We start from the raw sequence: 27,037 nt of genomic DNA on the forward strand, positions 1-27,037 counted from the left end.
TCAGTGGTTTTTTTTTTCTCAATCTAAAGGGACTATCACATTTTCTAGTCCTAGTGGGCATCTTTGTATCCTTTTTGTCTTTTCTATATTTGTAACCCCTCTCACAACACAAGCCAACAAATATCTTCCTTCCAAGTTGCCCATTTGTTGTGTCTGATCTCAAAATGATAATAACAAAATCCAACTCAAATGCAATCGCTTGAGCCCATTTCAATAACTCATCTTGAGTATGAAAAACCTACATAAACAATATACAACATATTAGTCAAAGTTCACCTTTTAAGCAATAAATACATCAACAATTAGATAAATTACATAATAATAACACGATAGCATTACCTCTCTAGTTGTAAAAAAATTGCTACAATCAACATTTTTAACTGTATCATTCACATTCTTACCCATATCTATGTCGACTTCATCAAACATCTTGTTGAAGTAATCATCCTCCATACAAACTAAAATTGTAAAGTGATAAAAACAATCAAAGTTATAATTATCCAATCTCCCTCTCCTGTTGAAAACATTTATTTTGAAAAAGGCATTTCGGAAGCTCAAATTAAGCTTATGAAATGGGCATTCCAGAACACAAAATGAGTTCTGGAATGAGTATTTTGGAGTATATAAAACATGCTTCCGAAACAAGTGTAGGATACATATATGAGAGTGCAAAATTCAAATCCCTTGAACCAATCACCATAAATCTTTGACCCATAAAGGCTTGTGGTTTGGGAGTTTCTAGGTGCACACAGCAACATTGCTGGTGCACCCAACACTTTTATAAAATTCCAATTTTGTCGATGTCTTGTTTTTCTTTAAATTTATGGTGCATGTGTAATTTTTCACGATTTTACGCTTTCTTTCTTTCACTATCATCTAGTTTTTGTCATTCTGGGTGGTTTTTGCAAGTTTTTTCGAGGTAGCCGTTCGGTGAAGGTTAAATATTGATGGTTTCTGTCATTATTGTTGTTTTTATTTCGTCAGAGGTACGCATTTTACCGCTTTTTTGTGTAGATCTGTTACATACAGAAGAAGTTCTTCTTCAGTAAATTTTTTACGGAAGAACTTCTTCCGTAACCGTAAAAGACTTGTTACGGAAGAACTTCTTCCGTAAGCTTTATTGTTTAATTTTTAAAAAAATTTGTGAAAAAATTAATAATATGAATATTAAAATTTATAATTTTTGTATTTCATATTTTTGAAATTATGGATAATTGGTTTGATTAGGTATAATAATTTAGGTATAATATTAAATAATTTAAGTAAAATAATTGTATTTTGTTGTAGTAGTAAAATGTTTAATTAGTTGTTAGTTATAGTGTTATATATTTTTATTGTTAATTACGGTGCAAAATATTTATTTGTTTGAAGTAATTTTTTGTGAAATTATATGTTTCGTAAAATTTAATATTATTATGTTTTAGAAATACAAAATATTTAGTTTAAGTAAATAATTTAGTTTTAAATTTTGAACGTAGTTGTATTAGTTGTTAATATGTGTGTAGTTATTATTTAGTCAATTTTTAGTTTTGCTAATAAGGTAATTTGTATGTACTTGTGTATGATGCATAATTTATTAATATGTTGTTAAGATGGACGAAGATCAATGGACGTATGACAATATGATGTCACAAGAAGTTCATATGGATTATGAAAATGAAGAAGAATCTGGTGTGAATCAACCACATGTTGATTGTTCAAATGCTTTTAATACTTCTCAGGTAATCATGTTCATTAGATTGAGTCATTTGGTTGAATGTATGTTTTGTACAAAAATTAATATGTCGGGGTTGCGTTGTAGGTCTTTGATACCCGAGATGATGTTTTGCAGTGGGCTTGAATAGTTGCCCATGAAAACGAATTTGTTGCAGTGATTGTAAGGTCTGACACAAATACTGGTAGTAGGGGAAGAAGTTCATTTGTGTTAATTGGGTGTGAAAGGAGCGGTCTGTACAAGTGTAGGAATAAAGAATTTGTTAAAAGAGACACTGGGAGTAGGAAATGTGGTTGTCCCTTCAGGCTTCATGGGAAACCAGTGCATGGAGGGGAAGGTTGGATGGTGAAGTTGATTTGAGGGATTCACAATCATGAATTGGCCAAGTCCTTAGTTGGACATCCATACGTTGGGCGATTGACCAAGGATGAAAAGAAAATTATTGTTGAGATGACAAAGTCTATGGTGAAACCAAAAAACATCCTGCTAACATTGAAGGAGCACAATGCCAACAGTTGCACCACAATCAAACAAATTTACAATGCAAGAAGTGCATATCGTTCTTCCATTAGAGGAGCTGATACTGAAATGCAACATCTAATGAAGCTTCTTTAACATGATCAATGCATTCATTGGCATAGATTGAAGGATGAAGTTGTGGTGCGTGATCTGTTTTGGTGTCACCCAGATGCAATAAAGTTATGCAATGCATGTCATCTGGTGTTTTTTATAGACAGTACCTACAAAACAAACAGGTACAGACTCCCACTACTTGACTTTGTTGGGGTGACACCAATGAGGATGACATTATTTGCTGGGTTTGCATATCTGGAGAGTAAACGTGTTAATAATATTGTAAGGGCTTTGGAACGATTTTGAGGTCTATTTTTAAGAAACAATTGCCTCCCTGTTGTTATTGTCACTGACAGAGACCTAGCATAGATGAATGCAATGAAAACTATGTTCCTAGAGTGTACAAACTTATTGTGCAGGTTTCACATTGACAAGAATGTCAAGGCCAAGTGCAAATCTTTAATCGATCAAAAAAATGTTTGGGAGTATGTGATGGATAATTGGGGTACTTTGGTTGATTGTTCATCCGAACAGCAATTCGCTGAGTGCCTTCAGAGGTTTCAAATTGCTTGTTCACCTTGGCCAATGTTTGTTGACTATGTTAAGGATACATGGATTATCCCACACAAGGAAAAATTTATTACAGCCTAGACGAATAAGGTCATGCACCTAGGCAACACAACAACAAACAGGTATTAAAATGTTATTTTTTCTATTAAGGGTTATTAATATATGGTATTTAATTGTTGTATATTTGTAATGTTTGTTGTGTATTTTAAATGTAGGGTTGAATCTTCTCATTGGGCTCTAAAAAGAGTATTACAAAATAGCCTTGGAGACCTGTGTAGTGTTTGGGATGCCATGAACAACATGATCATGCTACAACACGTTGAAATTAAAGCATCCTTCGAAACCAATACGCATGTGGTTGGACATGTATTTAAAAAAACCTTATACAAAAGGCTTCTTGGAATGGTTTCAAGGAACGCTTTAAATGAGATTGCTACTGAGGTTGAGCGTCTATGTTATCTTGGCAATGATCCCTCTTCTTGTGGTTGTATGATGAGAAGCACGCACGGTCTTCCTTGTGCATGTGAGCTATCTAGGTATACTGCTGGCAGCATCCCAGTGGATTTAGTTCATATGTTCTAGAGGAGACTTTGCTTTTCAGATAAAGGGTTATGTGAGGCCGAAGTTAGCATCAAGGAAGAGATTGAGACCATATCTAAAAGATTTGAGGAACTTGATGTGTGTGGCAAAGTAACTCTCAAGAGTAAACTTCGAGATATTACATACCCTGATCAAAACTCTATGTGCCCTCCTCTGTCAAAGGTCAACACTAAAGGTGCATCGCAAAAACCGATGAAAAGAAGCCAAAGATCCACAAAGTGTGATCCGTCTTATTGGGAGTATGTTGATGTTTTTCATTCTGTTCAAAGCAGCAACTCTTCAGTGAAACGTAGTGCATCATCTTCTGAACCGCCAAAGCCATCAAGGATCATCCCGATGTTAGATCAATTTGCGCCATTTATACAGGGTTTCATTCACAACGTTGTGGATGTGAAAGCGGATGGTAACTATGGATATCGGTCCATTGCCGCTTGATTAGGTATGAGGGAAGATTCTTGGTCGTTGGTGCGCAACGAATTTATTAAAGAACTTGGCAGATGGTCACATGAACCTCTTCGGTGACACAGAGAGATTTGAACAATTAAGGATGTCCCTACTTGTTGATGGGTTTTCCAAGGTATGTTTTTAGGTTATTTTATTTAAGAACAAACTTTAAATAACTTAGATGTGTATGTTTGCTTGATTCAAGTTAGTGTGGACAAGTGGATGGATATAACGGAGATGGGATATGTCATTGCATCAAGGTATAATGTAATCCTTGTATCGTTGTCCCGACAGGAAAACATGACATTTTTTCCTCTTAGAAGTCAACCACCACCCGATTCTTCTGTTCACCGCATGATATGTGTCGGTCACGTGTTTTGAAATCATTTTGTTCAGGTACATTGAAGATAGTTAGTCTAACTTTTAGAATTATCCAATCACTTCCCTGGTTCATTTGAGTTAATAATGTTTGTTCACGTACAATAAGTTTATTTGAAAGACCATTGTCCTTTACCGCCTCTAGCATTGTTATGGTCAAACAATTGTTATCCTAAGGCAAAGCAGTGACCAATTCCATATATTAGAAGAATGCAGCAGTACACAAGTTTGATGACCTTCAAAAGAGACTATGTCGACCTAAATGAAGATTGAACATGCATTGTTTATCTAATTGTATTCATTATGCAATATAATTTGTTGTAAGTCGTTAATCAATAATTATTAAGTACTTATTGTGTTAAGAACAAAATTAGTTGGTGCAACCAAAATCAATTACGCATGTATGATACATCGTTGCCATAATTGACAACACATAATGATATGCATGCATATTATAGTTTGAGCGTGACATGACATTGATTGACTTGACAACACATTCTAATTCACGATACAGCTTCACACCACATTGGTTTAGTAGGAAACATAAACACGAAACATGTTCACGCGTGCCTATTTTTTTTTAAAAAAGTGAACCAATCTTTCGGTGAGAACCATCTATATATATGAGACATGACAAACGCTAATAAATCACACATGAACTTGCTTTCACATACTCTCCCAATTGTTGCACAAAGTATGTCATTTTTAGGAGAAACTAGTAGTCAGACGATTGTCAACTCAAGATTGGGTTTCATTTTTCCAAATGGATCGATTATTCACAATGATAGTGGGGTTTACTTCCAAACTTCCACTCCGGTGACCATTCAAGTACCAAACAGTAGTGATTTTGCAACGCTAAAAACCAGAATACACAATACCCTTCAACTAACCAACAAACAATTTTTGGATGAAATTCACTACCGACAGCCATTCACTGATACAGGTAACCAAATTCGCTTTCAATGTATGCAATTGATAAATGATGACGATGTCAACACAATGTTAATGTGTAATGATCAATTTTCGTGTGTTGGTCCGATTGAGTTATTATGCACCGTTGGAAGAACATCACATGGAATAATAAACTTACTTGAACGCACTATGACCCCTACTCATGATGAGCTTCTGTATTACAACGGGAGGTGGAACATGTCACACCAAAACAACTTTGTAGGCTACGCGTTCACAGGAAAAAATCCTAAAAAATTTGAAATTCCTTTAGGATTTACCATCGATGAACTGAAGGATTTGATAAAGCAAGTTGCACCTGAAGGGATTCCCCCTCATGGAATTCAAGCATCACAAATGGTAAGGCGATTGTTTTTTCGAAAACCAGGTCATTTTGAGTATTCAGACAAAGTTATCAAATTTCAAATTATTGAGCTGAAAACTAATGATGACGTAATGAAGGTCTTAGTACAGTCTAACTATTGGAAACAATTTGGGCCAATAGAAATTTTAGCTATTTTTACTAAACAGGTTATGGAAATCGAAGACGACATGCCTACGTCTCTACAGGATTGAATGCAAGTTTTATTTCCTACTTTTTCATGCAAATTTTATTTCTTTCCAGCATGTTGAAGTGAATGTAATGTTTGAATTTGAGAAAAAAATTGTGTTTGGCTTTTTTTATGATTATTGTAGTTTCTAACGCAGTTGTAGCACACATGTATTTTTATGATACCAAGGTTAGACAAGTGGCAGTGACCGTAAAAACATTTAAATGTATTTTGAAATAAGTGTATTTTGAAAATATTAACACAACAAAAGTTTAAGACCCAAAACCAGTCAATATTTAGTTCAATGACTAAAAATTAAAAATTGGAAAAATTCAATGACTTGAAACATAATTAACCCTAACAAAATAAGAAAACTCATAAGTATAACAAATAAATAAAAAATCAGATGAAAATTAAATAAATACAAGATACCATTTACATTTTCTTGGACCTAACTTCCAATAATAAAAAGAAAAACATCAAATTTCTTTTCGTCTTAAATATAATTTTGATCTTCTTACTTTAAAACATAAACATTTACTTATCTTATTTTTTAAAATCTATAATTTTTATTTCTTTTTCTTTGGCTTCACATTTTTAATCCAAACTTCGTAAGAGTCCAAAACATGGCTTAAGGACCGGGATCAGAATCGAAATCGACACGTCAGTTAATATGATAAAATAATATACATCGCAATCCGAAAACATTTAGGCATACTTTGAATGGTCACAATCCAAATTTTTTTTTTTATTTTGTGGTTGTTTTTTGAGGGCTTATTCGATGGAATCGATTCACGATATTATTATTTTTTTGTGTTCTTTCACATCCAGACATGAGAAATAGCGCCCCTCGAATGTCTTAGGCGACCCGCATATAATTTTAAAAAAATGCCGAAAACGGCTACTTAGACATATTTGAAGGGTCAAAATCCAATTTTTCTTAATTTTGTGGTTATTTTTTGAGTGCCTATTCGATGGAACCGGTTCACGATATTATTTTTTTGTGTTTTCTGATGCCCAAACATGACAAATAGTGCCCTTCGAATGTCTTAGGCAACTCGCACATAATTTTTAAAAAATGCCGAAAAGAGCTACTTAGATATATTTGAAGGGTCAAAATCCAATTTTTTTTTTATTTTGTGGTTGTTTTTTGAGGGCCTATTCGATGGAACCGGTTCACGATATTATTTTTTTGTCTTCTTTGACATCCAGACATGAGAAATAGCACCCCTTGAATGTCTTAGGCGACTCGCACATAATTTTAAAAAAATGTCGAAAAGGACTACTTAGACATATTTGAAGGGTCAAAATCCAATTTTTTTTTTAAATTTTGTGGTTGTTTTTTGAGGGCCTATTCGATGGAACCGGTTCACAATATTATTTTTTTGTTTTTTTTATGTCCAGACATGACAAATAGCACCCCTCGAATGTCTTAGGCGACTCGTACATAATTTTAAAAAAACTTCGAAAAGGGCTACTTAAACATATTTGAAGGGTCAAAATCCAATTTTTTTTATTTTGTGGTTGTTTTTTTAGGTCCAACTCGATGGAACTGGTTCACGCTATTATTTATTTTGAGTTCTTTGACGTGCAAACAATACAAATAGAGTCCCTTGAATGTCTTAGGCGACTCGCACATAATTTTATAAAAACGCCGAACACAGGTACTTAGTCATACTTTTAACGATCCAAATCCTTTTTATTTTTTTATTTTTTGTGCTTTTAAGTTCTAGGCATAATTAGATTTTATTTTCAACAATTGATGATGTCACTCATAAGCACTACACGGAAAATTAAATAATGAAACAAATAATTTACAAAAATTGTATTACCAAAATAATGTAACAATTACAATAATGTTATCAAATACAAAAATAATACACATCATATCAAAAACTAATCTATGCGCTATCCACGTCGTGCCCTAAGACTTCCATCAGAGGCCTCACCCTTAGCGATCTGCAAGCAATCTTATATGATGTTATGTAACTTTGTTCATGCAGTCACCATCCTAAGGTTGAGCACGCGCTCCAACCTTTCTGCGATTGCTTCGCAACCTTCACAAGCAACCTGTGACAGTAAAAAAAATACAGTTATTACAAAATATTAAATAAAAAATGAATTACAAAACACTAAACCAAATTAAAATACCACTGAATGTCTGGGGAGATCAGCTGCGATTGGAACCTCAGGGACATGTGGCTTGACGTATGCATCCACATCTGGGGCAACTGGCTGTCTGGGCTCATCGCCTTCCTGGGTCGGCGTGACGAATAGGTGAGATATCTGGAAAAACCACTCCATGTAGTTCGTTGTTACCTGCCTAGGGACAACACAAATCTCTCTCGCGGGTGCTAAATGGTCCTGGAAATGCATCCACCTCTCGTTTATCTTGTCATACGACAACGAAGCAGTAACCGGCAGCAGAGGGATGGTCTGGATGTACTCGAACTGTCGTACCACCCACTCTAGTCAGATGTAGACCACAACATGACCCCATCTAAGCTGCCCCTGGTAGCATGAAATAAGCTCGAAGCCCCTAACTGCCTGGTGCTCACTGTAGGGCAACCAGGAAACGTCTGTGATCTTCAGAGCATCTAAATGTGCCCTGTATGGCGCTCCCTTGATTCCCTTCATGTGCACCTTCGTCGTAAGCCACCTCGATGCACGTGGGGTAGTCTCAGCGTACGCATCATTAGTGACGCACTGATGAATACTAGAAAGTACTCATATATCCAGCACTACACAAATAAAGTGAACATAACATAAAAAACCTTTAAAATTCATTTTCCAACTTAAACCTGTTTACGAACTTTAAAATTTACCTGTAATAGCGTCAAGTACCCACCCATCTGTCGTGTGGGGTTTGGGAAGCATCATTTAGTTGGTCATACATGTGAACCAACGCGGCAACTCCCCAGGCACAGCCCCCAGACTGACCCAGGTCTCGAAAACCCTCCAGATGCACCACATGAACATGGGTTGCACTCTTATTATAAAAAAAAGTACAACCCACCAGGTGGAGGAGGTAAGCACGAGCCGCTACAATCCAACATCAAGCCTGGCATCTACTCTTATACACCTCACAGAGCCATGACAGTCGCACGTAAGCCCCATGAGCACGTATGGTCTCAGCTCGAGCCTCCTCGCCAAATACCTCTAGAAGCTCCGTCAATAGCAAGACCGCCTCATCCATGCCCAGAGGCTCAAACCTATGTAATGCCCCTGTGATGGGAAGATGGAGGAGAGATGTCACATCGTCCAGTGTGATCGTCAACTCCCCCACTGGAAGGTAGAAGGTGCTGGTCTCCCTTTGCCACCTCTCTGCAAATGCGGATATAAGTCCAGGATCCCCAGTGACCACAGAACACCTAATCAGTGGCCTTAATCTGGTGCCGGCAACATGGCCTTCAATCTCAGGTGCTGGACTCCCAAATTTATCAACTTTCCTACCGTGGGAGTGTCAGCTTCAACTTAGGTCGTTCCTGAGTTGAATAACACAACATAAAAGTTAATTAGACATTCATTATCACAAACAACACAACAAAAAATAAAAAATTATCAACTACCAACACGTCCAAATTAAAATACCTCGCCACACCAGATACTATATGCCACATGGTCAGCAAATGATGTCAGCAATGATGTGTCATGTGGCCCACCAGGGAATCTCTCGCCATGCTCAGCAGGTGATCCCTCAACACCATCAGCAGCTACGTCTGCAGCATCTACGTCCGCAGTCGGAATGTCCTCATCCACATGAGGAACATCCTCAGTCACATGAGGAATATCCTCAGTCACCTAAGGAACATCCTCAACCCTAGCAACATGTACCTGTGGCCTACGGGCAGATGCGGTCGGCCTACGCCGGCAAACATCATCTACATGATGCTCATCGTGTCTACCTCTGCCTATGACCCTAGTAGCTAAGGAACGATCTAATCCTCTTGTTCTAACCATGATCTGCACATCATGAAGAACATGTAGTTTTTTTTGGTCAAATTATTCATAAAATTAAAAACCTACATAAATCCTTAGCCCTACATTAGAAACCCTAATTACACTACCCTACGCATTATGGCCTACGCACTATAGAAACTAAACCCTACACACTCAGCCCTAGGCCCTAACCCTAACAAATATTTTTGTCCAAATATATTAAACATAAAAAAAACAAAATAAATAATATTTAATATAAATTTTGTTACATACAACCATGCAAGCATACAATTTTTTATTATTAAAAAACTAAATATACCTATTATAAATCAAAACAAAGAAATAAAACTTAATTTATAAAAAAAATTAATTAAAAAATAAAAAAAAAATTGGAAACCTTCTTACGAAAGAAGTTCTTCCGTAAGAGTCATACGAAAGAAGTTCTTCTGTAAGAGTCTACGAAAGAAGTTCTTCCCTAAGTTAATACGGAAGAAGGTTCTTCCATACAAAGATTTACTTCATACGGAAGAACCTTCTTCCGTAGGAAATTACGGAAAAACTTCTTTCGTTAGAAGAATTTCCTTCATACGGAATAAGTTCTTCCGTAAACGGAAAACGCTCCAACTTCACCATTTTTGCAGACAAACTCGCAGAGAAATGAAGTCATCTACCCTACAGCCAAAAAATCCTAAACTAAATCACCATTGGACATTAAAGGGGAGGGGAGATAGGAGGTACTAACCTCGACGGTGGAAACACAGAAATGGCACCAAAAAACCTCCCAAAACGAACGGAAATGGCAGTCGAGGCACGGAGAACAAGGAGAAGCGCGAAGAAGACGAGCAGACATGGTAGATGGATGCACTCACGGAAGAAGCAACACTGAATGGGCGCGTTTATTTTTTAAACTTTTAAACAAGGACAATTTTGCCCATTCACATAATTGTTGGGTGCACCAACAATTCTGCTAGGTGCACCTAGCAACTCTCTTGTGGTTTTCTCTTTTGGGCTCAGGAGGATCCACAAGGGAGTTGATGTAATGGGTGGCAAAGCCCACTATATAAAACATATATATATATATATATATATATATATATATATATATAGAGAGAGAGAGAGAGAGAGAGAGAGAGAGAGAGAGAGAGAGAGAAATCATGTTACTCCAAAAGTAAGTTTGAAAAAAATTACTCTTCATCTTTATCTTTTATTTTCTTTTAGGGATATATATTGGATTGAAATTTTAAAAGACTATTTTGACATAAAAAATTGTATGCATTTTAAAAAACTATGTGAGAATGTTATGACTTATCAAAACTTTTTAAAAGATTTTTGTAATTAAGATTTTATAGTTTGAATTTTAATGAATTTATAACATAAGAAATTAAAATATTTGAAAGGATTGTATGAATTTAAAAGTTTGTAAGGATTCAAGATTCTTAGAAAACATTCAAAATTACAAGAGTCCATGAAAAATGATAAAGATACGATATGATTCAGAGAAACTAGGCAATGCACCAATAGTGTAAAATAAATTTATTGTCATCCAATCACAATCTATCATGTATGATAAATCCACTGAATTTTATGATAATCACTTTAAAAATCATACAAATGATGATTTGTAATTGAATAAAAATATAAAATTACTTTACATCACACTTTTTTAATTAATGTCTTCTCTTTATGGACAAGCTTTTCAAGAACATTTTTCCATCACACTTTTTTTCTTTATTCTTTTTTTAAGTCAGTTAATTCTAGTACTATCTTCTTCTAAACTAATCCTCCATGCTTTAGAATCTTCTTGTCCTCGCTCTTGATTCAAAATTATTGTCTTCATTATTTGTTTGGTAAACTTAAGATGCAATATATATATATATATATATATATATATATATATATATATATATATATATATATATATATATATATATATATATATATATATAGAGAGAGAGAGAGAGAGAGAGAGAGAGAGAGAGAGAGAGAGAGAGAGAGAATGGAACATGTGTGATGGGATAGAGAAAGGTGTGACAACCAACAAAAAAGAGAAAAAAAAATCTAAATTGGATAAGATTGTTTAATAGGTGCGATATTTGTATATCATATTAAAAGATCGCATGAAATTCATGGAAATTCATTTTAAAAAACTTAATTAAATACCAAAAGACTTATCGTTATCATTTAATCTATATATTTTTTATTGAAAAAAAAAGTCTTTTAAAAATCATAATCCTAATCCTAATACCAAAAGACTTATTATTATCATTTAATCTATAGATTCTAACAAAAAAACTCAAAAGTAGTTCTAGCACAGCTATAGCAATATAAGGAATATGCATTCAGTGGAATCACAGACGTAGATGCTATAAAACATCAATCATACCCACATTCAAATGATACAGGTCTGAAATTTCCACAAAATAAAACAAGACTACCCATCTTGCTTCTAAGTTCCAACACCAAACTAGTAATGTCTGAAAAGTACCACAAAGAAACAAGGCTACCTACCTTGCTTATAAGTTCAAACAAGCCAAAATAAGGATGTTTCAATTTTCAATGTTCCACAAACAAGGGAAGGATATACCCACCTTACTTCTAAGTTCAAAGAAACCAAAATGCTAGTAGTTAGGTGATCAAATAGGCACAGATTCCCCTCATACTTTCTGATAGCAAAGAAGGGGCTTCAAAGAGACCAGTGAGAAGACTCACAGGCCCTGGACTCCCCTAGATCATGTAATGCCTCCTGCCCTGCTGTGACACATCAAGCTCACTATGAACATGGCTATGAAGAGGGGGAGAAATTTGAGCAAGACCGTGATTGGGGACACGCTCAGGCGAACAATTACCAGAATCAACTCCCTTTAGGTACAACCATGAGGTAGCATTTGGAAGTTGATGGATGGCTGCAGCTTGCAAAGACACCACAGCAAATTGTGTCATGGATGTCCCATTGAAATTGAACAAGTTGTTGTTCAGTTCAAAACTTGTTGCTGGGGCTGTGTTTCTGGAACCCCAGGTTTGACTTGACAGAAGAGAGAGAGCACAGTTTGAGTCAGTGACTCCAGTGTAACTTTCCACTAAGGGATGTTTTGAACTAAGGAAGCTTGTTCCACCACTACTCCCTGATCCTTGCAGGAAAAATTCAGATGGAGTGTCTGAACCTCCTTGCCAGGTGAGTGTTGCAGCATGGTTCCCTGGAGCCGGCTCAGTTGATCTTTGAGTTGGCAATGTATTTCTCAAAGTAAGCTTGGGGTATGAAGCAAATTCCATCAGAAAGCCATCGTCTTGACCATTGTTATCTGTTAAACATAAGGGAAACAGTTGAATGTTTTATATGCAATAGCAAAAACTGAAATTATTGATGCTTCCTAGGGATACATAAAGCAGAGAGAGTGGTTTGGAATTGATGTTTTACTGATAATTTCTAACCAAAAATAGGCAGAGAGAGTCTGCCATAGCGAGAGGTTAATATGGAGCTTGGTGGGGGCTTTCGTCGGCGCTCATTATGGCCAGCAAGTCGCTTGCGGCAGCTACGTTTTCCTTGATCAAATTCAGAAAGCAGATGAAACCTGGGCAAGGGCCATGAAAGAGGATATTAGCTTTTCTGAAGTATAAATGCTTCCAGATTTATATACAAAGAGAGTATGATCAGACACAAGATGTCTGAAATATAATTGCTACCAAGTTTAAGTAAAAGTATACTACAAAAGAAAACACGAAATGACACAAGATTTGAGAATTTCTAACATGACAAAATTGCTTCTAATCATTACATGCAATGCTGTTGATTTGTTATTACCACAGAATTGGAAGCATTTGAAGTATTTTATACTTTCATTAAATTAAATGATCACATTACAAATGAGAGAATTTATCACTCATACTTCCTAACTGTGACAAAAGTACAGAACAAAGCTAATATGTATAAAGCCAAGAACATACGTATATTTCCATAAGATGCAATTCCCATATCTTACAGAAATCTTAATGCATTGGATACAAGGGTTGTGATAGCATCAGCAAAAAATCCTCTCAACATGCAATCAGGGAACATCCCATGGTACCAAGATACTTCGAACTCAACTTCAATATGGATATCAGTACTAAAACATAGATACCAAAAATTTCTCGCTCGCTTCTTGCTAAGAGGGATAACATTATGTTTAGTACAATTTATACAGTATACTAGCATAATTGAAAGAGAAGTCGTTGAGCTTGAATACAAGATACAAACCTTAAAATATAGATTCACTCTGTTACCAAAATAAGAATAGATGACCTTTTGTTTCACCAAATACCATATGCTCATCTGCAATGCGGAAATTAGTAGTTCTGAAAAATGCCCATTTGTACTCTCCAAAACCTTTTTAATCCACTGTCTTGAACATTCATAACAGCACTATGCATTTGTTGATCCCTCTTTCTGATTAATTTCATTATGGAAAATAGTATGCACCTTAAATTGGTATGAAATATGTGCAATAAAATCCTTTTCAACCCTTGACGGGACAAAAAGCCCAAAAAGGGATAAAAGTTACACTTCATTGTTCACAGCCATCAGAGAGCTATCCAAGCTCCACAACAACAGTGGTTGCTTACCACATTCATAGACTTGTGCTGAACTGCCGATAAACCCCAAAGCAGTTGAAACTTGAAACTCCCATTGTAACACAAGTTTTCCAGATCATCATAGCCTCAGAGAATTGACAAATGAGATTTGGAGAAAAGAGAGCAACATTTGAAATTTTTTAACACCATATGTTAATACTATTCCAATTTAAGGTCACAACAACTATAGAATATCATAACATCCTATTACGAGCCCAGATAAAGCTTAATTAGCACGTTACCTCAAGGCATGTTTAAACTCATTGTAAAGTAAGAAAACATTTGAACTTGAGTTAAGCACAGTAGAGAAACACAGAATATGTTAATGACAGATATATATATATATATATATATATATATATACACCAATGTAGCTTCTGTGGAAAGGAACCTGCAAGTCTAATAATTGTAAATAGCATTCACACACCGACCGGTGCTATGTGATATGAAAACATTACAAATGAATTTGCACAAAATCAAAGAAGAGGCTTTCTGCTAATTAACAAATTAGATTACTTATAAAAAAATCAAATGGAAATCAGCCATGTCTATTTTTGTGGTACTTTTCATCAAATTTTTCATACTAAGTAGCCATCAAATTTTTCCTTACACACCATTCCATCTACATCTTTACACCAGTGAAAGAAAGTTCAACTTCAATTAATTACCAATAAACCACACATCAGATGATAAAAAAAAAATGTTCCAACCATGCCATAAAACAGAAGAGCAGCAATCAACAACCAAACAATTTTTTTCACATTCAAAGGGGTTAGCTACAAGAATTATGCCATAGTTCTCAACAAGTACTATATCCATACTGGGAGAGCATCCAGAAATTTCCTACACCTTTTAGTTGCTAAACATCATTATTCAACATAAGTAATTAACATCCCATAATTGTCAGTCAATGAGATCTATCTTTCCCCTGAGAACATGTTGCATCTTGAATGGATTGAAGGTCACATGTGTCTACAACATATAATGTTCAATATCAAGTCATCTAGAAGAGATTCTTTTCTAAAATGATCTACGATATGGATCCCACAAGACCAGACCATCAATAGGAACTTAGAGAACAAGTTGGCAAAGGGAGGTTGCATCTTAATTTGAAAATTTTAGCTCTGCAGGACGAGAATCATTCTCTAAAATATCTCAAACCCAATAAGAGTAATTGGTTTGGACATTTGTCGGAAGAGATCTGCAACATTTTACACAATGTCCAACAGATCATAGAACTCAAATGGCTCTTTTGTTTCACCTCATTCTTATTGTCACAAAAAATACTGCAAACAAATAGGCCAGATTTTGCATCTTACAGTCAGAAAACCACCCAAAAAATGATAACCATCCACCTCCAAAATTACACACTTGTTAGGGACATTTTGCCATTAAGCAAATCCCTAAAATGCCCTGTAGCATTTGCTAGCAACAATGAAATTGGAGTAAAGTAATTTCAGTTGTAATCAAGCTTGAGTTAAACATATAACAGTTTCTAACTGTTATTTCTGTAATTAACTGATTCAAGTCCCATTGAGTTATCTAACAGTCACAATAGCAAGTTACCATGGATTGCATTGTCCAGCAAGACAAAGATACAACATCAGACCCTATGACCTTATGGGGGCATTGCATGATCTGCATAAGATAATGTTGGGGAAAAAGCACTTTTCTTATGGAATGAACTTGCATGAGAGAGGTATCATCTCATGAACAAAAGGACAATATCAACTTCACATAACAAATTAAAAGGGAAAAAATTGTATATTATGGACTTATTGTTCCAAATCTTGACACTCTTGAAGGCATGGTATGTCAAAACAGAATCCTAAACTTTTCATTTATCTGAGTCCACTCTACATTGCTTTAAATGTTATGCAACTTAGTTGTTGTTTTGCACTCATTTCTACACCTATTTCCTACCCTAGTAGCTCCGTTTTCCTTTAATGAGCACTTCATGATACCATGAAAGGGGAAGGGGGAAACAACACAAGCTCACAACAGCACCATTGTTTTCTAAAGCATATTCCTTCGCAAATCACTACCCATAAGTTAACTACAAGATAAACAACACAACCCCATGGTTATGCTATCATCTACAACTCACAGCACCAACAGATGCATCAAACCAGAAACGTGAACCATTCTCCAATCATTAAGCAGCATTAGAAACCATAGAAAAACAAACCTTCACACACTTCATTACGAAGTAAGAGAAGAGCATGACTCATTACACGCAATCAACATAAAAAATAAAATAAAAAAAATCTACAGAGAACAAAATCAGCACGATTAAAGCCCTGAAATGAAAAACAAGCAATGTAAAAGATACAGCCAAAACCACAAAAGAATAGGATGTAAAAATTGGAAAGAAAAACAAAAACCATTATTTTTTTTTCTAAAAAGAGAGTGTGAATAGCATAGCAGTATTCCAAAAGCACCCAAAATAGCAAAAACACTAAAAATAGCAGAAACCAAGGAGTAAGATGAGGAAAATAAACCAAAGCAGAAGCAGAACTACCCAATATAACAAGCCAACTAAAAAAAAAAAAAAACAAAAGAAGATTTTTTTATTTCTTTTTGAAGTCAATAATAAATAAAAAAGTAGAAAGTGAGAGAGAGAGAAAGAGATAAGAGGTGACCTGCTACACTGTTGGCAAAACCTTTGCTCCAAACCAGCAACAGTGACAGTAGGGGACTTGGAGTGCATGGCACAAACTTTGTGCCTAGAATAGTAAGCCTTAGCACCACTCAGATCTACTTTGCAGCCCGCAACCTGACACCTAGGAGCTTGCACTGAGCCACCCCTTCCCTTCTTTGAAGCAGAAACCCCACCTCTTGTTTTGTTGCCCCCTTGAGTTGTTGTTGCTGCTGCTGCAGCAACACTCACTTCCTCAAAGTAGATTTTCTGGCCAAACTTCAAGCCATCAAGGGACTCAGTAGAAGAAGAGTTGGGTGATGAGGAGGAAGAGGGTGGTGCTTTGGTGACTGAAGCAGAACCCATTGCTGCTGCTGGCTACTGAGTGCTGATGCTGATGCTCCCTTTAGTACTAGCTAACTAGAGTGAGTGGGTGTATACATTAATTCATTTCGTTGAGACTAATAGTTAATAATGTCAATGTTATCAATTTAATGCTGAAATTTTATCAATTTAGTAAATGGAGTACTGATGTCAATGTTTATTTTTTAAGTGGTGATGTTTTAACATCTTTTTCATTTAAACATCTTATTAGTCATTTTTATTTTTATCTATTTTTTTTAACTGATCACGTTATTTATTATATTAATATTTTTTTTTTCTTTTTCTTTCTATGTCTCTCAATTTGTCAATTTGTTAGTGTCAAAAGATTTTTTTTCCTTATTTTTTTTAAATTTAAATACTTTTTAGTTGTTGTAATTTAGTATTTTTTTTATTTTGTTTTTTTAAAGAATATAATTATTTAGTCCTTGAAGAGGGTGGTGCTTTGGTGACTGAACCAGAACCTATTGCTGCTGCTGGCTAATCAGTGCTGATGCTGATGCTCCCTCTAGTACTAGCTAGTTATACATTAATTCATTTAGTTGTGAGTAATAATTAATAATGTCAATGTTATCAATTTAATGCTGAAATTTTATCAATTTAGTAAATGGAGTACTGATGTCAATGTTTATTTTTTGAGTGGTGATATTTTAACATCTTTTTCTTTTAAACATCTTATTAGTAACTCTTATTTTTATCTATTTTTCTTTCTATGTCTCTCAATTTGTCAGTTTGTTGGTGTCAAAAGACTTTTTTTTCCTTTTTTTTTATTTAGATTTAAATACTTTTTAGTTGTTGTGATTTAGTATTTTTTATTTTTAATTTTTTAAAGAAAAAAATTGTTTTAGTCCTTGAAAATAACTGTGAATCCAAAAAAAAATCTTCATAAGACCAAGAAATAGTTTAGGATTAATTATATTTTTTTCCAAAACTTTTTACAAATTTTACTTTTAGTCTTTAAACAATTTTTTAGTATGTGTGGTCCTTATACTTTTACTCTTCCCCTTTGATGGTTTTAATACTTGTTATTGAGTAACAACATTAATTGATAATGTAATATTCATGTTAGCAGCATACTTATCACATCATAAGGGTTTGATGGAACAATCATATGTAATTTTTTTTATAAATTGTATTTTAAATTCCTCATAGAATTACACTTAATTGTCATCACGGCTTGATGGTGTGATTGGTTATGTCATAAATTAACATTGTTGCTTGATAATAGAAACTAGAACTATTAATGAAAGAAATTATAGGGACCAAAAATATTACAAAAATTGTTTAGAGACTACAAGGGAATTTTACAAAAAGTTTAGGAACCAAAAACATAATTAACCCAACCAATAGTTTATAATGTTTTTGCAAAATAAAAATATCACAAAATTTTACAAAATACATAATGTTATGACAAAAGAAATTCAAAATGTTTAAACTTATACAAATTACAATGGTCATCTAGTATTTTTCATACTTCAAAAATATTCTATAATTTTTTTTATTATCAATATTATAAAAAATTAAAAGGATAAAGTAGTGAAATTAGTATGAATTTATTCTTTGTTTTGATTCATTTTATACGTTCATTTAAAAGAAAGTTGTCTTAAAGGGGGCAATACCTATTTTTTATGGGGGTGAAAAAAATTTATTACACATACAAATAAAAAAAATGTGGGGCAATTGTCCCCAAAACCTTACATGTGTGATCGTCACAGCTAACAAATTGTATTTGTTTTTTTTTTCTTAAAGCAGTTTAGATAATACTTTAAATAGAAAAAAAACTATCTAAATCATTTTAAGGACTGAAAATAAAACAAGCATAATTTGCAAGGATTGAAAACAAAAAAAAATTGCATGAATGAAAAGCAAAAAATGCTAAATTACAAGAACTAAAAAGCTATTCAAACTTTTTATTTATTATAAGAATTGAAATACAATTACAACATCTCATGCACTTGCTTAGACAACGTTGTGAATGTTTATTTTTATATGTTTGAGAAACGTTATATGTACTTCTTTAATAATTTTTTCTGAAATTTTTTAAAATTGTTTGGTTGAAATAATTACAAATTATAAAATTTTGAAGTCTTACTTTTTATTTAATGAGTGTCTTTTATGATTTGTATTTTTTGATAAGTTTTAATCCAAAATTAAAAAAATATTAAAAAAAGTGTTAAACAAACAATGTAATCAACACCATTGGGATAGATTCTCCTACGAAGGGCAGTCCAGCCAATCCTGCAAGCGTCACCTCTACATTATCTGAGACATTGACATCAACTATGTCGATACATCATCACCACGAAGTCTTCCTCCTATCACCTTCATTGATAGAACCTTCAAGGGTATCAACCCTATAAGCCAAGATGACCCCATGGTTTTCTCCATCGTAATCACCAACTTCATGGTGTCTAAGGTCCTTATTGACTAGGGCAGCTCCACTGACATCTTATATTGGAAAACATTCTAGAGACTTGAAGTCTCTCCTGACACCATCCAGCCTCATGTCGGTCCACTCTTTGGCTTCGCTGGAGAAAGAGTAAAGACCAGAGTCTATTCGACCTAATGACCACATTCGGTCAAGGCCAGCTCTCGAGGAGCTTTACAATTAGGTATTTAATCGTCGATGCAAGTACCTCTTACTTTACTTTGATTGGCAGGAAAACGCTCAATGAGCTCAGAGCCATTGTCTCTACACTGCATCTGAAGATGAAGTTCCCCACCCTGACAGGAGAGATCGTAATTGTCAAGGCAGATCAAAAGCAGGCACGATAGTGCTACATGGAAGTGCTACATGGAAAGCTTGAAAGTGGCACCCTATCCTCCCACCAGGGAGCTTGCCAAGCCTCACCCCACAACAAATGGTACCACTCAAGTCATGATTATGGACAAAGGGTCTCCAATCTGAGCCCCGATAGCCTACCAGGCAAGCCTGGACAATGTAGATCTGCACGACAACACTTTTGATATATGCCCAAAGCCTATCGAAGAACTTGTCAAGCTGCAGCTTAGACATAAACCCGGGTAATGCACACAGCTCAGCAAGAACCTCACCAGCCATGAGCATTGACACATCGTTGATGTCCTACACAGGAACACAGACCCGTTCGCTTGGCAGCCATCTAACATGCTCGGAATTCACCCCAACATTATCTGCCACAAGCTTGCCATCTGTCCCCAGGCCAAGCCGGTGTCACAATAGAATAGGAAGATGGGAGAAGAATGACACAAAGTAGTTAGAGAACTTTCAAAGTTTTGTGAAAGATGAACTACCCCCTCAAATAGGTTTTGTGAAAGCCTGAATTGGCAAGGAGGATTGTAGCATGATCCATAGAACTTTTAGAGTTTGATCTATAGTACGAACCCCACGGCCCCATGAATAAACAGTTCATGACAGACTTTCTGGTAGAATTCGCTAGAAACGACCAAACCACCCAGGACTGGTGGAGCCTCTACATTGATTATGCGTCCAATGTGAAGGGGAGCAGTGCAAGAATCATCCTCAAAGGCCCTGACAATGTCACTCTAGAGCAGGCCCTCAAGCTCAACTTCAAAGCCTCAAATAATCAGGCTGAGCATGAGACATTTATTGTAGGTCTAAAACTTACAAGAAAAGTCAAAGCCAAGAAGCTATGAAGCTACACTGGCTCGTAACTTGTCATGGGGCAAGTTGCCAATAGATATCAGACCCAAGGAAATAGTGTTGCTCAAGTACTACCACATTGCCAAAAGTCTCATTGACAACTTCAAATGCTTTAAGATGTACTACATACCCAAGGAGAGCAACACCATAGTAGACTTGCTCTCCAAGCTGGCTAGAACCAAAAAGACTTTGCACCTCAAGACTATCATCCATAAAATGCTCTAAACTCCCACCATAGACACTAAGGAAGTTATGGTCGGAGAATAGGAGAAACCAAACTGAATGACCCCCTACAAGAATTTCCTAATTCAGGGGGTGCTGCCACCAGATGAGAACGAACCCCAACGCCTAAAATGGAATACCAACTACTATGTCATCCTTGATGGCGGGCTATTCAAAAGAGGGTCGACAACACCCTTGTTAAAATTCCTAAACAACCAAAAGATAGACTATGTCATAAGAGAGCTTCACGAAGGGATTTAAGGCCTTCATATAGGGGGACGCTCTCGTGCAACATAAGTGGTGTGCGTCGGCTACTATTAGCCGACACTCATGACAAACATTCTCGGCTTCACGAAGAAGTATAAACAATGCCAGCAATTCGTTGACGTTCCGCACACCCCTCCTGAAAATCTCCACAGCCTAAGCTCCCCTTGGCCCTTTTTCCATGTGGGGAATGGACATACTAAGACCACTGCCAAAGGCCCTAGGAGCAGTCAAATATTTACTAGTCGCTATCGACTACTTCACCAAATGGATCGAGACAAGACAACTATGAGAAATCACAGCCAATGAGGTGGAGAAATTCACCTGGAAACATCTCATATGCAGGTATGGCCTCTCTTATGCCATTGTCATTGACAACGACACCTAATTCAAAGCTCAGGCTTATGAAGACTTCTTGATAAGGCTAGGTGTCAATCACCTCGTCACCTTTGTTGAACATTCTTAGACTAACGGTCAGGCATAGGTAGCCAATAGAGTAATCCTCAAGGCTCTGAGCACTAGACTTGACAAGTCTAAGGGTTTATGGAAAAAGAAACTCCTTAGTATACTCTAGGCCTACCACTGTTCACCACAGGCAACGACCAATGAAACTCTTTACCGACTCACATATTGCACAGATGACATGATCCCGTCGAAGTCAAGGAACTATCGACAAGGAGACTGTTGTTCCAACAACAACAAAATGAAGAAAATATTAGGGTAGAACTTGAGACAACAAATGAAGTCCAAGAGATGGTCAGAAGCAAAGAAAAAGCTACCAAGCTTTTAGCTTCAAGAAGATACAATACAAATGTTCAACCATGAACTTTTCAACCTCGTGACCTCGTATGGCGAGTCCAAGGCATAGCCAAAAAAGATCCCCCGAGCGAGAAAGCTTGGTCCCAACTAGGAAGGCCCATTCAGGGTCGCATCAAACCTAGACAACGGATCATACAGACTACACGAATTGGATGGTAGAGCGATTCCAAGAACATGGAATGCTACCCATCTGAAGTTCTACTTCGATTGACCTACTGCAAGACCAGATGTTGTACTCTTTTTCCTACTCAAGTCTTTTGTCCCAAAAGAGAAAAATCAGGGTTTTGGCTTGAGAAGTTTTAACGAGGCACATCTAGGGTAATGAAGGGAATTTGTACTCAATTGACTACATTGAATAAAACTCTACATACCATCACTTGTTTTCAACTCTATAAAGGCTTGTTAAACCCAAGGGCAGTCCTTGGTAAGTCTTGACAGAATTCAAGACAAGTACATCCCTAGTCGCAGCTCCACAGGCTTGTCAAACCCACGGTCCTCCCTTGGTGAGTCTTGCTTCTCCAAAGGCTCTTAAAACCCAAGGTCTGCCCTTAGTAAGTCTTGCCAAAATCCAAGATGGACACATCGCTGGTCGATTCTCCAAAGGCTCGTCAAACCCAAGGTCTGCCCTTGGTGAGTCTCACTTCTCCAAAAGCTCGCAAAACCCAAGGTCTTCCCTTGGTGAGTCTCGCCAAAATCCAGGACAGACGCGTCACTGTTTGATTCTCCAAAGGCTCGTCAAACCCAAGGTCCACCCTTAGTGAGTCTCACAGGCTCATCAAACCCAAGGTCTGCCCTTGGTGAGTCTCGCTTCTCCAAAGGCATGCAAAACCCAAGGTCCACCCTTGCTGAGTCTCGCCAAAATTTAGGATGGATTGCTAGTCTATTCTCCAAAGGCTCGTCAAACCCAAGGTCCGCCCTTGATGAGTCTCACTTCTCCAAAGGCTCATCAAACCCAAGGTCTGCCTTTGGAGAGTCTCACCAAAATCCAGGACAGACGCATCGCTGGTCGATTCTCCAAAGGCTCGTCAAACCCAAGGTCCACCCTTGGTGAGTCTCATAGGCTCGTCAAACCCAAGGTCCGCCCTTGGTGAGTCTCGCTTCTCCAAAGGCTCACAAAACCCAAGGTCCACCCGGGTGAGTCTCACCAAAATCTAGGATGGATGGGTCGCTTGTCGATTCTCCAAAGGCTCGTCAAACCCAAGGTCCACCCTTGGTGAGCCTCGCCAAAACCCAGGGCAAACACGTCCTTGATCCAAGGCTCATTAAACTCAAGGTCAGTCCTTGGTGAGCCTCGCCAAAACCCAGGGCAAACATGTCCCTGGCCTAAGGCTCGTTAAACTTAAGGTCCACCCTTGGTAAGCCCCTTTGTTACTAAGTTCCATCTCCACAGGAACGCAAGGTCTACCCTTAACAATCTTTTCTATTCCTAACTTTTATTTGTGTAGGAAAACAAGTCTGCAGGAACATTGCTAACCCAAGGTCTACCTTTGGTATAAAAACCCAAGGCACGCCCTTGGTAAGCTTACTCCCTAGGAACTATGACAACCATAGTCAAATGTCCATGTTCCACAAGTCTAAGCAAACTACCACCAAACTCTTCAACAAGACCTTTAACCAGGTGGAAGTCACACTAATTCCTCACAACCACTAGGAGAGAAGCTCCATAGGTCAAAACGACTTACCACCAGACTAGTTGACAAAACCTTCAACTAGGTGCAAATCAAACCAGCTCCTCACAAGCATCAAGGAGAAGCTGGGAAAAGCGAAAGGAAGCATCACCAAATGAGTGACAAGACCTTTAATCAGGTTTAAATCAACCTAAGATGATTTCATGTCATCTACTTCTCTATTTCACAAGACTACCAAAGTCTTGTTTCCTACACCACCAAGGTCTTGTTTCCTATGCCATCAAAATTGCACTCTCATCATGGTAGCCTACTCATACTACCACAAGTAATAGAGCATTGCATAGACAAAGCCAAATACACAAGACATAACAACAGTGCAAAATTCATCAATGAAGGAAAGCAAATGCATTAGAAGAAAAATTGTCATAATTACATAGCCATTGCGGCCAAAATCTAACAAAGAAGAAAATAAACAAAAGGCAACCTAAACATTGGCATCATCACCTTACTCCTCAATGTCCTGCTCCTCCTCAGTAGCCTCCTCCTTAGCAGCAATATCTTCCTCGTCAAGTAGAACACCATCCTTCACATCCTTGAATGGGTCAAAAAGACCCAAGTCAAGGTCCTTACCTAATGGCCTTGTGAAAGCCCTTTTCATGTTGCTCCACAACCTTTTTCTTGTACATCATTAGCTCCTCTTCAAGCTCTTTGTTGGCCTCCCTCTCCTTCGACGCCCGTAGCTCGGACTCTGACTCTTTCAACTGGGCCTCAGCAACCACCTTGGCAAGCTCATCCTTCTCCACCCCAATGCTTTCCACCTTGCCAGCCAAGTCATCTTTCTCCTTCTACAAGTCCTTGCAGCGCTCTAATAGCTCATCACCATCCAATCTAGTGCATAGCAACTTGGCAAGCACACCGCCAACCTTGGTTGACAATTGATGGTTCGACTTCATAACTTCAGTGAAGGCAATGGTGGCACTAGCTACCTTAGGGCGCTCCATTCTCCAGACTGTGTGAGCAATAGCCCTCCATTTGGCAACCTTAGCCTCCAAGAATGCCACCTTGCTCAGTGCCTCTTGGTGCCTTTGCCCATTCTCTTCCAGGATAGCCAAACTTCATTGGAAAAAGACCTTGGCAGAATTAGTAGCATTTTGGACCCTAGCTAACCTAATAAGATTTTTATCAAAGGTTGAGACAAAGCCAACTGGGGTTTTCTGTTTCGGCTTATAACCTACACCCTACAGTGAATCAACATCACTAGAGGTGTAGATGTGATCTAAAAAACATGGGGGCACGAAGAGGTGGAAGGCAATGCCGACACCAACACAGTCAATGGGGAACCTAAGGAGTTGAAGAAGGAGGAGGCAACATCTCGAGAGCACTCGTGGTCGTCACACTGACACTTAGCAAAGTGCCCCCATGTTTGTCAAAATCTTCATGTAGGGACCCTGTCTGTCAAAACCTAAGGGGACGCACAGGTGCAGGTGTACAAGGAGTGAGAAAGAGATAATGAAGTTTGTATTTTTTTTTTTGCTACTTTTATTGGGGGCTTTATGCAATGAAGGAAAATAGGGAAGGCACGTTCTCGGCCAAGTCAACTAAAGGGGACCCACATGGAGAAAAAAGGAATAATGTTGTTAGCACTGGTCCGGAAATGATGGGGCAAAGGAAAGGAATGAGGAATCACATGACTAGCACCAAGTTGAGGGACTACATACGCAATTGAGCTAGTATATAAAGAATAATTGATAGTATTGTTTTTTTATGCAAGTTACGAGAATTATCTCAATTTTATTCTCTCTCTCATACTCTCTTGTTCCCAAAATTTGCATTTGTGTAATTTCCTTCCAGAACTCTAGCTGGAAGCGAGTCTTAATTTTAGTCAATATACATACTCTTCCCCGTCTCTTCATTTTTGCACATTACATTTGGTGCTTTCATCTCACATGGTAGAGAATGCCCGAATGAAGGAGCTCACTGCCGATGTCAAGTGCAGCGCTGACACTATCTAGAAGATGTACAACGATTTCCATGAGCAGATTGACAAAATGGAAGTCGCGAAGGCATCTCGATTTGCACAGATGAAAGCGATGTAGACAGAGACAAACAACAAATTTGCTCAGATCCACAATGCGCTTGATTTGCTTCTGAACCAGAGCCCCAAGAAATCTTCCGACGGTGATAGTAACTCAAGCAAACAATCATTTCGGGTGAGGAACATTAAACTCGAATTCCCTCGTTTCAATGGCAAAAATGTCTTGGAATGGATATTTCGTGCGAAACAATTTTTTGATTATTATGGTACACCAGACTCGGATCCATTAACCATACTTCTGTGCACTTGGACAAGGAGGTAGTCCCTTGGTTCCAGATGATGCAACGCTCTCACCCATTTCACTCTTGGGTCGAGTTCACTCGCACCTTAGAGTTGGATTTTGGACCTTCCATTTATGAGTGTCCAAGAGCTACATTATTCAAATTAAGTCAGACTGGTATTGTAGCTTATTATTATCTGCAATTTACCTCATTGGCTAACAGAGTTTATGGCTTGAGTAACGATGCATTGATAGACTGTTTCATTAATGGTTTAATTCTTGAGATCAAACGAGAGGTGATGATTCACTCACCTATTTCTATTTTTAAAGTTGTGTCCCTTGCTAAAGTTTATGAAGAAAAATATACATCCACCATTACACCACAGAAATTCACCTCATCCAATTATTACAACCATGGAGCACCCTTCAGTTCAAATAAGCTAGAAAATAACCACAAAACCAATCCTACTCCTATACTCCAAACCCCACTAACATGACCCATGAACCTTGCTCAACGAAACCCAAACATCAAAAGAATTTCCCCAGCTGAAATGCAACTGAGTAGAGAAAAAGGTCTATGTTATTGGGGTGATGACCAATTTTCTCTAACCCATAAATGTCCCAACCGTCAAATCATGATGCTACAATTTGATGACCCTGAAGAGGATACCCAACCTGAACTAGAAAAAACCCAACTAGATATGACCTACCCTGAACCTGACCTAGCCACAAATGACCACTATCTTTCTCTGAATGCAATGAAAGGGACCGATAGCATGGGTATTTTGCGATTCACAGGCCA

At 37.1% G+C, this 27,037-nt stretch overlaps 1 protein-coding gene and 1 pseudogene across 1 annotated transcript; both read right to left on the minus strand.

Annotated features, from left to right (window-relative positions):
* Positions 1-8,833: 8,833 nt before the first annotated feature.
* On the minus strand, positions 8,834-10,567 carry LOC114374984 (protein MAIN-LIKE 2-like). Its single transcript, XM_028332717.1, has 3 exons — positions 10,460-10,567; positions 9,380-9,579; positions 8,834-9,227 (listed from the first exon to the last, which is right to left on the minus strand). The coding sequence occupies exons 1-3, from the start codon at positions 10,565-10,567 to the stop codon at positions 8,834-8,836; spliced, it is 702 nt and encodes a 233-aa protein (XP_028188518.1).
* Positions 10,568-12,051: 1,484 nt separating this feature from the next.
* Positions 12,052-17,456, minus strand: LOC114392457 (annotated as a pseudogene).
* Between the last annotated feature and the right edge of the window lie 9,581 nt (positions 17,457-27,037).

Source organism: Glycine soja, chromosome 2 (assembly GCF_004193775.1).
Source record: "Glycine soja cultivar W05 chromosome 2, ASM419377v2, whole genome shotgun sequence".
Lineage (NCBI taxonomy): Eukaryota > Viridiplantae > Streptophyta > Magnoliopsida > Fabales > Fabaceae > Glycine > Glycine soja.